The sequence below is a fragment of the Antechinus flavipes genome, chromosome 2 (genome assembly GCF_016432865.1).
Source record: "Antechinus flavipes isolate AdamAnt ecotype Samford, QLD, Australia chromosome 2, AdamAnt_v2, whole genome shotgun sequence".
In the NCBI taxonomy this organism is placed as follows: domain Eukaryota; kingdom Metazoa; phylum Chordata; class Mammalia; order Dasyuromorphia; family Dasyuridae; genus Antechinus; species Antechinus flavipes.
In genome coordinates, this window is record NC_067399.1 from 431,385,785 (window position 1) to 431,400,698 (window position 14,914).

General features: G+C 35.2%; 1 protein-coding gene across 1 annotated transcript in view; it reads right to left on the minus strand.

Moving 5' to 3' along the window:
- Nucleotides 1-14,914, minus strand: part of FBXO38 (F-box protein 38) — a 113,143-nt gene that overhangs the window by 15,952 nt on the left and 82,277 nt on the right. Inside the window, exons 15-16 of the mRNA XM_051978954.1 lie at nt 13,818-13,997; nt 11,789-12,502 (exon numbers count right to left, since the gene is read on the minus strand). Of these exons, the coding sequence (XP_051834914.1) occupies nt 11,789-12,502; nt 13,818-13,997 (894 nt within the window). The remainder of the gene's footprint in view (nt 1-11,788; nt 12,503-13,817; nt 13,998-14,914) is intronic.

Below are 14,914 nucleotides of genomic sequence, written 5' to 3' on the forward strand. Positions count from 1 at the left end.
CTCCGAACCCACCTCTTATTTTGGCTAACAGTGACATGAGTCAAACTTACATTCTGCTTGATTGGCTTCAAATTACCAACTACAATCCTTCTAGTGACTGTTAAGCCTATTTGTCCTGCCAATGAATTATAAGAACCTCCAAGACTTTCTTTCTGCCCTACCTTTAGAATAGCTAGGTCAACCATTAGGCATTCTCATCCAACTTGCTGATGCACCTTAAAAACCTGGAACATTGCTACTTGCCCCAATGTCTCAGGTGACTTGGGCCTTACCATTTCTTGTTCTATTCACCCTGCAGATCTTCTATGTATTGTCTCTTCTACATGGAGTGTGTTAGAACTGCCTACTAGTTTTTTGTATTGCAAAAACTGTGTGTACCTGGTTCAGAAACCAGTTTTTGGCTAATAGTTAAGCATTTAATAAATGTTTTTTCATTCATTCTCTCCTAGTATATCATTCATAATCACATCATCCTAACTTATTACAGTAAGCATCTGCAGAACTAGTCTTTTGCCTCTAGTTTCTTACCCTTCTATTTAAGCATTGCTGCCAGATTAGATTTAATACCTTCCACAAAGTCTTGTGTCTTGACCTTTCCAACTCTTAAATTTCTCACAACTTTCACATTCTCTCTCCATATACTACATCACAGCTGGACTGGATTTGGAGTTAAGAGCACCTGACTTCCAATCCTGCCTCTGTCACAACCTGTGTGATCTTTCTAAAATTACTTAACTTCTCCAGGTCTGCTTACTCATCTGAAAAATAAAGGGATATATGACCTCCTTTCAACTCTAAATCTATGATGCAATGGTGATATTTTCTACTTGAATATATTTTGTACTTTACTACTTCAATGCCTCATCTCTTGCAGTTCCTTATCCCTTTATGCCTCAATTTCCTTATTTACAAAATAAAGTGATTGAAGTAAGAGATTTTAATTTCTCCCAGGTATCTTGAGTTTTCGAAACTATACTTACTTATGACTCCTTAACAGAGAGAACTGTGTAACAGCAATTTTAACTGCTATGGGGTTTTTAGATTATCAAGTTCTCTCTTTACAACACACCAGCAAAGGTAGGTAGGTAGATTTCAAGTTTTCTGACTCCCAATATTACATTATACTCTGATTTTAGGCCCTAATTTTACAGCCTGAGAATACTTTGGCCCTTTTTAAAAAGAAAGGATGAGGAGCAGCTAGATGGGACAGTGGATAGAGCACCATCAATGAAATCAGGAAGACCTGAGTTCAAATCTGATTTCAGACACTTGACACTTCCTAGCTGTGTGACCCCGGGCAAGTCTCTTAACCCCAATTACCTCAGCAAAATAAGTAAATAAATAAATAAACAAAATAAATAAAAAGAAAGGATGAGGAAAAGGCCATTTCTCATTTCAGAGACTATTTCTTTTACTCTGAATAGCACTGTGGTGGAGTCAAATATTTCTTTAAAAAAATAACTAAATAGTATAGAGATGTTATCATTGAGCTTAATTTTCTTAAGAGAACCCTGTGTGTAGAGAAGCAAATAAGTGGATCTAAATTTTGCATAATTACAGAGGTAGTATGGCACAGTAAAAAGAAAATTGGATTTAAAAACACAGAATCTGTATTTTTACTCTCCCTTTACTACTTTGTACCTGTATGACCTTGGCAAGCCTCATGACATCTTTTGGCCTGTTTTCCTTACCTGTAAAGTGAAAAGGATGGATTGGTTGATCCCTAAGGTTCATTCTAGTTCTAAATCATACATTCCTATGAAAGCCCCGTCCCAATCCTAAGAATTTTATTCAATTAAAAGGTAAAATCAAGTAATTATCAACACTCTCTGTGTAGTAAAACTGGTATTTCAGAAATCTAAAATTAGAAATGTAACATTCCTGAAGTCTTAAGCATTAGTAAAATACCAGGGGTCTCATTCTTTGATTCAGTCTTTTATTTATTCAGTCTCTTATTCTTTCTAACATAAGTCATTTCCCCAGCAAAGCTATTTAACAAAATTTCCAGGTTTTAGTCCTGTATGTTTTGTTAGTTTCACACTGTTGACTAAAATGATCAGAAGTCTTCCAGTGATTCCCTGTTGCTAACTTGGTAAAATTCAAATTTCTCAAACTGATATTCAAGGTTTTGCACAAATTGATGTCACTCTTCTATTGTAGGCTTATTTCACATTATTCTCTTCTCTGCATTACATAATCTTGCCTAATTGATCTGCTGGCAGCTCCCATATCCACTCTATTTTTACCTATCTCCATGCTTTTGTTCATGCCATACCATTAAGTCTATAAGTTTCTTGAGAGCAGACTATTGTTTTCCCCCTTTTTTATATCTTCAGTGCATAGCAAAGTGCCCGGTACATAATAATATTAAATATGCTTATTGGCTTTACTACTGCCTTGATTCCCCATCTCTTCTACCTGCCTTTTAAGAGCCAATTGTGAATGCCATTTCCTTCACTGAACTTCCTGACTCTCTTGATTAATTATGACTCTTTCCTCATCAGAACCCATTAGAATAATTTAGTTGCACCTCATTTATGTACTGAGAACATATATGATTTCATATTTTAGTTATCTATGTGTCATCTCCCTTACTAGAATTTAAGTTCTTAAGGGAATTGTGTATTGACCTTGGTGCCAGGCATAATAGGTATTTAATAAATATCCATTGATATGATACAAATCAAAAAAATTTTACTCTTAAATTTGCTGTTTCCAATTTCACTCACCTGAAATTTCTCTTTCCCAAGTTACCAATGATCTCTTAACTGCCAAATCTGGTATTCTTTTCTCAATCTTCATCCATCTTGACCTTTCTGCAGAATCTGATGCTACTGACCACTCTCTTCTCTATGGGTTTTTGTAATACAGCTCTTTCTTGGTTTTCTTCCTACCTGTACAACAGCTTCTTCATTTATTTTGATGAATTATCATCCATGTCTTGTTACCTAATAGTGAGGATAAGCTTTGTGCAAGATATTTCTCACATAAGCATCCATGTCTTGCCCCAAGAGAGGGGGTAAGCTCTGAGTAACATAAATCTCACATAAGAACATGTGTGCATTGATAGGAACTGTTTTGACTTTCTTAAATTCCTAGTAATTAGCACAGTGTATAGACAGTGCTTAAGAGGTACTTTTTGATTAATGACCTCATCAGCTCCTATAGGTCCAATAAACTCTATTATGCAAACAAGTCTCAGATTTATATTTGGTCCTAGTTTCTCTCCACAGACATTTCCACTTGGATGTTTCATTGGTCTCTCAAACTAGCTCTCTTGAGCTCCAACACCACCAATATTTAGACATTTCCACCTGGAAATTTCATTGATATCTTAAACTTAACATGTCTAAAACAGAATTCACTAGTTCTTCCCTAAAGCTCATAGCTCTTCTAAATTTCTCTTTTTTCTATCAAGGATACCAACATTCATCTAGTTACCTAAGTTGCTAACAGCTGAGTCAGTATCCAATTTCCAAATCTTTCCATTTTTACCTCCTCAACATCTCACATCCATTTCTTTCATCTACTCTTACCTAGACCAGTGCATTCTTTGTTTTCCTTGTCACAACTCTCCCTCCCCTTCCCAAACTATCCCATATATAACTGTCAATGATTTTCCTAAAGCAGAGATCTGACTAGTCACTCCAATGGATCCCTGTTACCTTTAGGATCAATTTTCAACCTCTGTTCAACATTTCAAGTGCTTCCCAATATAGTCCCAACCTACATTTTCAGACTTAACATAGACTACTTCTCTTCACACAACTTATGGCCTAATTATTTTGGAGAAAAGGAATACATCCCAATTCATAAGGAACCTAAAAAAAACAGAACTTAAGTTTCAAAGTACCATTTAGTTTGATGTAAATGAGCCATATGATGAGATTACATGTAATTAGAGTTCATGGAATCAGAGTTGGAATTAAGAATTCTTTGAGTCATCTAGTCCTACTGCCTTTACACGCAAGATTGTTGTTCTGTACATGGTCCAGGATTAAAAAAGTACCTGAGAAATCAACAAACTATCATTCCTTGACTCACTGAGCTGACAATAAGCCCATAAGAATGATCAAGAGGAGTAATATTATATTGTTGCTGTAATCAATCAGTTTTTCAAGTTGGCCTAAATGTAGTAACCTTCAAGTAGAACTTTGCCATGAGGTTACTTAAGACATTGAAGCGGGGAGGGGGGAGATAGTAGTTCATATTCACCAGTGGCAAAGATTCACTATAAAAAGGGATGTCTTAGTAAATGAGCTCCCCAAACTTCAGTTGTTTTCTTATCAAGGCATAAACTTCCTATAGTAGGAGGGAGAATCCTAATTTTTTTTCTTTTTCTTAAACAAACCTTGCAGTTCCTCCAAATACTTTCTCATATCCACCAGGTCTGCTTTTATTTTATGCTAATCTTCTTATTTTTCAGACTTCCCATTCTTGTCCTACCCTCTCTAGTCTCCCTCTTAGCTCATTCCATCCTTCAATCCTAAAATATGCTTCCTGTTTTCATATGAAGTTGATCCCTTTCTTTAGGACCTAGCTCACAAGTGTCTTCTTCCTTCCCATGTTGTTACTTTTCTCTCCTTCACTTTGTTCTTGTTCTCTGCCTAACCCTTTTGTCTTTCTTTCTTTGCATGTTACATATTCTACATTTTTCTCCCCATATTATAAATTCTTTGAGAACAAGACCTATTTGATATCTCTTTGTATCCTCAATAGCAACAATAATAATTATAGATCCCAATTACATGTTGCTTTAAAGACTTCAAGAAACTTTTCAACATTATTTCACAAAGACATCCTGGTATAATTGATAATAGTGTGCAAGAGATATAGAATAGTGGGGTTCAAAATTCTGCCTGACACTAGTCTCTGAAGGTTATAACCTCTTTGTGCCTTAGTTTCCTCATCTTTAAAATTAAAAGATTGGACTAGATGGTTTCTTAATATCTCTTTCAGAGCTACTTCTTTGATCTTGTAACAACAAACCTGTGAAATAAACTCTACATGTATTATATACCCCTTTAACACATGAGGAAACAGATTCAGACAGGTTAAGTAATTTGTCTATGGCCATATAGCTTCTAAATTACAGAAGTAGGATTTGAACTCAAGCCTTTCAGACTGCAAACCTACAATATGATGCTGTCTTGCACTATTAAATATAATGCTCCAGTAGGAAACATAGATTACTTTCTTCTGAAAGCCTTAGGTGAACAACAATTCTTCACCACCCTTAACATCTAGAAATAACATTCTCTAATTTATGAGCAATGAGGTCTATTGTTTTTTATTGTTTTGGGAAGGAAGTAGTGGAGTTTGGCTTTCATTCATTTATTCAAAAAAACCAAATAAAGATTTGACTGACTTCTGTGATGATACTTAGAAATCTATGATTGAAAGCCTTCTGAGGGAGCAATGAAAGGGATTCCAAATTGAGGTAGAAATGATCAGCTTGGACTAATGATATGCATAAGCCATCATCCAAACCTAAGGTCTATATGCCCCTGAGATTTTAACTATAAAATTCCTGAAGTTATCCCCTAATACTATCTTTTGTTTTGGGAGGGAAGAACAAGAAAAAAATCACATATAGTGCTCAAGATGAGCAGAAGTTGGGTGGAGAAAGAACTGGTCTCTGAATCAAGAAAACCTGAGCTATCCAGAGGTTCAGTAATGTTGAACAATTTAGTAAAATTCTCAATGGCCCAAGCATCTTTGTAAAAGAGTCTAAGTTGCAGAGAAGGTATCAAATTGTGATAATAGAGGAACTTACTCACTGATGAAATCACAGGCCTTCTGAAATTAAAAAAAAAAAAAAAAGAGGGTGAAAGGTGTTCCTATATGACTATATATCATGAGAATTTCTATATAAATTGAGGTTCATTCATTTCATCTAAAAACCTAATTTCTGCAAGTGAAAAATGTTTTTAGAAATGTACAATAATTTTTGAACTATTCTATTTTTTTTGTTTAAAAATCTTTCATCCTAGAAAATGGATTCTAGCACATATTTCAAATCAAATGGGTCTGTCTTTGGTGAAGTTTCATTTTGTGGCTACTTAGAACACTGCTTCTGAAGACCATGAACTATGCGGTCCTTGTTTGGGTTCCCTGAAGATCACTAGCATAAATGTATTTTGGGGTCAAGGAGGATTAAAGAGAATGGAAGAATAGGTCATCTTATGCTCAAAGTTAGAAGGGGCCTTAAAAGTCAAGTGCCCCCACATCCTACTCAATTAAGGAATTGTGACTACAATGTCCCTTCAAGAGGCACATGGTAGAAGAGCTCAAGGCTTTAAGCCTTTTGTTTGTCATGAACCTCTTTGAATTCTGGGGAATTGATGGACTCCTTAGAATAACATTTTTAAATGCATAAAATAGACTACAAAGGAAGCAAATTAAACAGAAATAAAGATACTAAACCAGTGAAAATAAAAAACAAATTTATGCTCTTTAGATTAAGAACTCTTGGCATAGGGGGAAAAAAGGCCTGAATTCTCTATCAGAAGAGCTGAGTCCAAGTCCTTGCTCTGTCACATCCTGGTTGTATGACCTTGGTATAAGTCACTCATTTCTCTGAGTTTCAGAATCCTCATCAAGATAAAAACTGCAATACCTTCCCTCAAAGTCCATAAGCAGTTACTCAATTTTTAGCTGACAAGGAAACATAAGTCCTTTCAAGATCTATTGCTTTGGCTATTAAAACCCTTTTTTTTCCTTGTGTTAGAAGCCAGGGCTTATGTGTCCTTTTAGAATTCATGTCTTCAGTCCAAATACCACTAGCTTCTACAATTATTCTTCCTATGACTTGGTTTCTAGATGTCTCAAGCTCATTAATGCTCCTGTCTTCCTTCTCTCCTAAACCCTAAAAAAAGAGTATTTTAATTCTATGTTACAGTCAACTGATGTAGAGGGCCAGAACTTTGGAGAAGTATACTTGAAACAAGGATACTTACAAAACAAGGTATTAACTCAGTGGAATTACTGAGATGATGGTTCTTTAGTATACATATATTTAATACTTAGCATGATGATGTAATGGTTCTCTAGTTCACACATACATAGTGTGCTGTAATGATGTAATCATACGAAAGTATTTAAGGGCTGAGAAGGACTGGAAATGAAACGTTCCATTTTTGACCATCCTCCTGGTGGTTCTCCTGCATCCTGAACTCCTCCACTAAGATCAAGACTGGGCCACAATAAAGACTCTAGATTCTATTCCTGATCATTCTTGTGGTGTCTATCCTGCTGAGACCAAGGACTGTCTGGAGGACCTCCAGAAAGCTAGCCCAAACATTACATTTATAGGTGCCAAAAACTAGCCTAATGTAGAAGTGAAGTATTTAAAATATTTGTTAAAAATGTATTATTTGTATTTTCTGTTCTTAATTTTTAAAGTTTCATATTGGTATTTTATATTTCGCTAAATATTGCAAATTGCTTGCTCTGTATACACACACACACACACACACACACACACATACACACACACTCAACACATATATATACACACAAATATATATGTATATGACCTTCATTTGAAATACTGGTCCCCATTTCTGCTTCAAAGAAAAAATGGCATGTTTAGAATCTTATCATTGGAAGGGACCTTAAAGGTCTCTACTCCAGCTACTATTATAGCAATCACTTTGAAATTACCCAAAATTGGCACAAAAACTTTCAAATTCTAATTTCTCAAGTGTTAGTGATTTTGTTGTCTCTTTGTCATGTTGCTAAGTTTGGATCTTTGGAAGCCAAAGACAAAATACTTACAACAAGTAACTCCTCAGTGATTATGGTAGCCACTGTAGCAGCTTTAGGATTTCTCCTGCAACTGAAGCTTTCCTTAAGAAATATATCTGTATGTGTTCTGAAGAATCATAAATAAATGGTAAGATGGATAAAAATGGAGCAGGGCTTATATTATACAGAGATAGCATTCTCCTCACTCCCAACTATAGAAAAAGATGCTTTTATTGTATAAAGAAATGGGAATCTGGGATGTTCTTGACTTTGACAATATAGCTAAGTCACTAATGGAAGCACTGTCAGATGATTTTGTTGATGGTGCTCCATAGGCAAGCAACACTTTGATTAAAAAAAAAAAAAAAAAGGACATTCATTAGTCCAAACTGATTGGTCTAAAACAATTGGTATTTCTCAAGACAAAAGACAAAAGTAAAACAAAGTAATTATTTTTTCCTTCCTTCATTCCATCTTCTTTGGGGATAATTTTTGATAGTTTCATGTGGCATTTAATGATGATGATAGCTGGCATTTAAAGAGTTTTTAAATCTTAATTAAGTCTTAAAACAAGCTCGTGAGGTAGATATTATTTTACAGATTGGGAAGCAAACAGTAGTTCGAAGACTAAGAGACTTGCCCAGGAGCATACACTTCTAAGTAATCTGAGGCTGGATTTGAACTCAAGTATTCCTGGCTCCAAGTCGAACACTGTAACCCTAGCTGTCTCTAAACCTTATGTGATTTCCCACCACATTGTGAAATCCTAAAATAAGAAGATTCTCAAATATTAATGACATATTTTTGCTAATCTTCCTGTTCCAAGGAGAACTGGCTTTTTAAAAAACATAACACAGTGGGGACCAATGGCCCTGTTATGAGTAAGAACACTTAAATTTTTCACAAAGCAAAAGCACCACAAGATTAGAATAAACATTTTAGAAGGTCTAAAACAACTATAAAATTTCTGCTTTTCACTGGGCTATCAAGTGCAACAGGAACACAAAAGGCCAAACTGTAACAGGAGAAAGCTCACTCCTTGTTAATTAAGGTGTCTTTTCTTAAAAGCCTTGCAAAACTGATCAGGCCCTAATTTGCTTTAAAGATTACACAGCTAACATTATAGAATCATATTGTGTTAGAGGGAGAAGACAGCTTACAAAACATTTAAGTCCAAGCCTCTTGCTTGGCAAAAGGACAAAGAGGATTTGATCAAGGTCATAAAGCTAGTAAATAGCAATATGGTATTCCAATTCATGTCTTCTGATTACAATGCAGAGAATCCTTTCCCCTGTACCATGCTGCTGCTTCTCCCAAATAATAAAAATAAGTTATTACCAATTTAAATATTAAGAATTTTAAATAGCTTAACTAAGATTATAAAATTTCTAAATGGGATTCTAATCTCTATCTTCTGACCAAATCCAATGTTCTTTCCCTTATGAGTTATTCTGCCTATGGAGTCATGAGTGCAAATGGTTATTTCTACAGAATTTTAATACATTAAAAATGTTTTAGGAGTTCCTCCTTAAAAACAAGAACCAATACCTATATTGCTCTAAAACCTTTAAAAGTGCTAAGCAAATAAGTTACTGTGATATCTGACCCAGAAAATAACTTAATCTTTACTGTGCTTAGCAAACAAGGAGACGTGGGGGAAGTCACACCACAGAAGCATGGCTGTCTTTTTTCCATTAAGTATTTATCTGAAAATTCAGGCAACCATAAGGAAGGAGAGAAGAGGAAGTTTTATTAACATTAATATACATCAGAAACAAACTTGAATACAAAAATCTGTCAATGAGACATATTAAGAGTACTGGAATTATAGCCAGAAAATCTGGGCTTGAGATCTATCATTTGCTAGCTATGTGACTCAAACCATCTAACCTTTCTATACCTCAGTTTTCTCACTTGTAAAATATATATAATACTTTAGCAACTATATTATAGGTCTTCACCAACAAAAGTATTTTGCAAACCTTAAAGTACTTTACAAATGTGAAAAATTTATCAATAACATTACTAACAATATATTTTTATTCTCAAAGCAATGGGACATGGCAAATTGATATTTGTTAGGAATTTCAAGGAATCTAGATGAAAAGCAATATATTTTAACAAGCATATTAAAAAATGTATTCTACAGTCAAGAATAATTAGCATACTCATTATTCAATTAGGAATTTGTTTATAATCCCACCATAATGAATCACAATATATGGGATGACTTGGTTAGAACCATAAATAAAAATTGACAAAGTACTTCAAACTAGCATATTTCAATTCAAATTCAATGTGTTTTCATTTAGTGAAAGGCATTTTGAATCTCAAGGTCATAGCTCAACAGAAATATAAACAAAGCCCTAAATTATCTATAAGTTATTAAGTCTCCCTTATGGCTGACATTAGACTGTATTGTTACCATCAAAAAAAAAGAAAAAGTGCAGTACAAAAAACTCCAGACTTCAGAAATGAATTACATTTCTAGCTTTAATATATTTAAACTACTCTAAAGCCCATGTTTCTAAAATTCTTGACCTGTTTGCCTCAGGTTTTTATTTTTAATAAGAACTAAGTGAGATAAAATACACTTTGTAATTGTAAGGAGTCATGCAAATGTGAATCATTGTTATTGTAGAAAATAAAAATTTAAAAACCCAAGTAGTTTATCATCTGCCATGACACTTGCAACTTAGCAAATCAAAAGTTATTACAACATCAGCAAACATATAATATACATGAAGGAAAAGTATTAATGTGTGAATGCCCTCATCTTTTTTATGTCCTCAAAAAGAGAATGTGGGCTACAGGAGATAGGGAAAGATAACATAAGTACTAGTGGGAGTGAATGGTCACATATAATTTCTCTGTTTTTCAAGAGTTCCTGAAATATCACTGTAACAAATAATTTCTTTAATGAATACATGTGATCTTGTCCAAACTCTACTTACAATCCTTCAGTGCCTCTCCAGTTTGAACTATACAATGTTTCATCTCCTTAACTCAGTATTCAAAGCCTGACCTTACTCCTTCTTCATACTATATTATCTTAATCTATAAACTCCATGCTCTTGCCTAACACGACTACATTCCTTTGCTCTTACTATAACTTCGTTTATGCCATTTACTAATGTCTTGAATATATTTCCTTTCCTCTCTTCACCTAAATTCCTATTAAGCCTTTAAAGACACCTGACCATGAAGTCCTTCTTTTACAACTTCTTTCCTTCTCTCCCCTTTCTTAGCTCTGTTCCTATCCCTTCTCACCCTTCAACCCTCATCATGATCCCTGAATTTCATGCAATACCTTAGTTTCTCTGATACACTAATTATTGACTAAACATTATTGTTATCTACATATCGATTATAGACTCCTTAATAGACTATGAGCTCCATGAAGTTAGGGACAACATAGCAATTCAATTTTGTCTCTCCATGGACATTCAGGGCAGCAGGTGCTTAAGTTGTTTTTTTTTTTTTTTTAAAGCACTAGAAAATGCATTCTGTGCTCTGTCTCAGGGCTTTATATGCTGTATAGATTTGATAAACATCTGTTGAAACAGTTTTTTTCCTAGGCTAATGCACAGCTACATGTGCCCATCTGATGAGCTTCAGTGAGATATTTCTTTAAAAAAAAGTTTAATTTTTAATTATTTAAATTCAACAAAGTTGCAGATATTTTCAGAGAACCATAACCTATTTTATCATGAGATGCAAGGCATCCTGAATTAGGAGGGATGATCAGAAATAATCTTCCCCAAGTCATTCATTTTAAAGAGAAAAAAACTAAGAATCAAAGAAGAAAAGTGACAAATCAAAGATCCCAGAAGTAGTGACAGGGCTGAGATCTTCCTCAGGCTCTCTGACTATGCCATGATCTTTACACAATTCCAGATCCCTTATACTTCAAAATATGAGAGAATTAAGTTTAATTTGCCAAAACGGCTTGTGCCAGATGCCAGAAAACTTATAGAACTGGTGAATGAAATGATAACCTTTACCAAGGCTGCAGCAGGGGCTGAGAATAGAACCATACCTGACTCAGATACCAGTGGTACATGGGAAAGTTTGCTTCTGGCTCTTGTTAGAGGTCTTCGAGGATAGTCTTCATCATATTCCATTTCAAAATTCTCAGATTGGGAGCTTCCTCTCCTGTCATCCCCATAGACATTCCCATTAGTCCTCTCGTCATTGGCTGGGCTTCGAGACCCACCATGTGGGAGAGTCCTAAAGGAGAATTCTGATCCTATGCCATTGGGACCATTTACAACACAGGCTCTGCTGGTGGAAGGTCGTTCCTCATCAGAACATCTGCTAGTTCTGTTCTGCGATCCCTGAGGCCTACTGCAGGAGCACCTGGAAGAAACTGAGTTTTCTCTATCAACTGGCCCTGAACCCTCAGTCTTACAAGGAGAGCAGACGCACGGCTGTGATGTATCTGGGGCTGGGGTGCCGGGCTCACCAGAGTTGCCAGTTACGGTCCTTACAAAGTCAGGGCTTTGAGGAGCAGCATTGCATGAAGGGGAGTTACCCACAGAGCCTGGGCTATTGCCACAACTGGGATAAACATCTTTGCTTTTCTTCTTCTCAGGCATGTCGCTGGCTGCTTTCATATCTGCTTTAATCTGTTCACTTGTGACCTGGCAGCCCTTCTCACAGCTATTTTCCTCAATGGAGGACGACTTCAACTGGCCCATTTGATGAGAGGAGTTGCATCTCTTTCGAAGTGGCGTCTTACCTTTTCCACTCACTGATTACAGAAAAAAAAAGAAACATTCAGTTAAGAGTGAGAACACCTCTCATATCAAAAAGGGGACTCCTCATTAATGTATATTCTGTTTATTTTGATTCCTTCCTCTAATCACACCAACAAGATCCTAATTCAGTCATTCATGGCACCTTAGTGCATAGAGCTCTAGGTCTGGAGAAAGGAAGCCCCAAATTCAAGCATCATCTCAAAAGATTTAACCTATTTGCCTCAGTTTTCTCATGTGAAAAATTGGGGCTAATAAAAGCACCTATCTTGCAACATTGTTATGAGGTTTAAATGAGATAATATTTATAAAATGTTTAGCTAATTGCTTAGCAAATATTGGGCTATAGATAAATGCTATCTTATAGCTTATTTATAATAAATAATAATTTATAATCATATATAAATTATTATAAATAATAATTACAAATGAACAAATAAAAGATAAGTGCTTATTTACTCCCCCTTCCCTTCATTAGTATTGCAGTTGTTGCTTAACAGGTCTTTTTGCCTTTTCTACCCCCAAGTCATGTAGCCTTACTCCACAATCCATATAAAAATTGTCTTTTCATGCAGACATCTAATAATGACATTTTCCCACTAAAAATCTTCAATGGAGCTTTATCACCTACTGAGTAAGGCACAGATTCTTCCTTCTGGCACTTGTGTGGCCCTTCACAATTTATGGTTGATCTTTCTTTCCACTCTTCTCTAAAGGTCAAATTTTAGTTTTTTCCATATTGATACCTAACATGTAGTTGCCTAAATGTGCCAGACACCATTTTGCCTACATGCCTTTGCTCACATTTACTGCTACCATCTACTGAAGGCCTAGTCTATCTTTAAGGGGACAACTAAAAATAACAAAAAACACCAATCTCTTCTGGTAAGCTCAGAAATGAGCTAAGTAAGTCTTCCAAACTGACATACAACTTTGTTATCTACAATTATGTCTGATTCTCCTATTAGACTAAGATCTATGAAAGCAGGAATTATGCTTTATTTGCTGAATGAATAAGGCTTAAGAAACACTGAATAGAATGGTTACTGTGTAAGACGGTGGAAGGGTGTTAAGCTGGGTTTTAATCTGTTTTATTAATTGGCTGGAAAAGTGTGTTCTAGTTACCTAAATTTTATAAATCATGGTCTTAGCTCAATAGGACCTGTTAAGAGTTTATGGTCTGCTGGAATAGCTTTAACTATAAAATATCAGGTTTAAACTTTTAGTGAAGACTACAAACATTAGTTGGGAATTAATTCGGGTCAAGTTTCCTAATAGGGAAAACACTATAAATGTCAGCTGGCCATTCACCTGGGGGTTGCCTGGATTCTACCGGCTCTCTGATTTTGTCTTCTTTGTCACTGTAGTTTTGAGAACTGTTTTTAGCAATGAAGCTTCCAGGGGCTCCCATACTCTCTTCCTCATCTTCACTGTCTGAATCGTGAACAGTAATTGGTGGTGCTTTTGCAGCAGGCTGAAGACCACTGGGTCCTAAAACAAAAAGTGAGGGCCAAATTACTATGGTGCAAGGAAGATAGTTTAAAATAGACTATTTTCCAGTTATAGGTTGAGTGTCATGAAATGAGGGAACTACTTGGTATACTGTTCTTTTAGCCAAAAGATGTAATAGGCAGCACGGTATAATGGAAAGACTGCTAAACTTGTACAGGCATCTATATTTGGTAGGTATGTTGGAGTCCAGAACAAAAAAATATTATTATTGTTATTAACAATAGGACATTTACCCAAGACAATCCCAATAGACTTTAAATAGAAAATGCCATATGTATTGAGAAAAACAACTTATGGAGATTGAATGGAAATCAACACATATTATGTTCACTTTATTTTCTCTGTTTTTTAATTTCTTCTCCTATGGTTTCTCCCTTTTGTTCTGATTTTTCTCTCCTAAATGATTCATAAAGCAACACTTATCCAAAATAAATAAGTAAATATAAATTTAAAGAAATGAAACATTAAAATGTACTTAATTTGGCAAAAAAGTAGTACATTATGTAGTTTTATATAATGTCTTCAAGATATATCTTTCCTCACAACAGTCCCATAAGGTGGGTAAGGCAAGCTTATGTTATCATTTCATAAATGAAAAGGTTAAGATACTTGTCCAAAGTGTCACGCCTAGTAGGTAACAAAGCAATTTAAACCCAAGTCTCCCAATTACAAATTCAATGCTCTTTCCAGTATACTACAGTTACCAAAAACATCTCAATAGGACATTCTAAACATTTACTCAAATTGAGCAATATATTTGAAAACCCATTATATTATGACAATAAACAACATGAAAAAGGGAAAAGAAATGGAGGCCAATTCATTCTAAAGCAGACATATAAACTGGGGAAAACCCCCCAAAAAAGGCCGCAATAGGTTTCAGATTGAAGAGATCA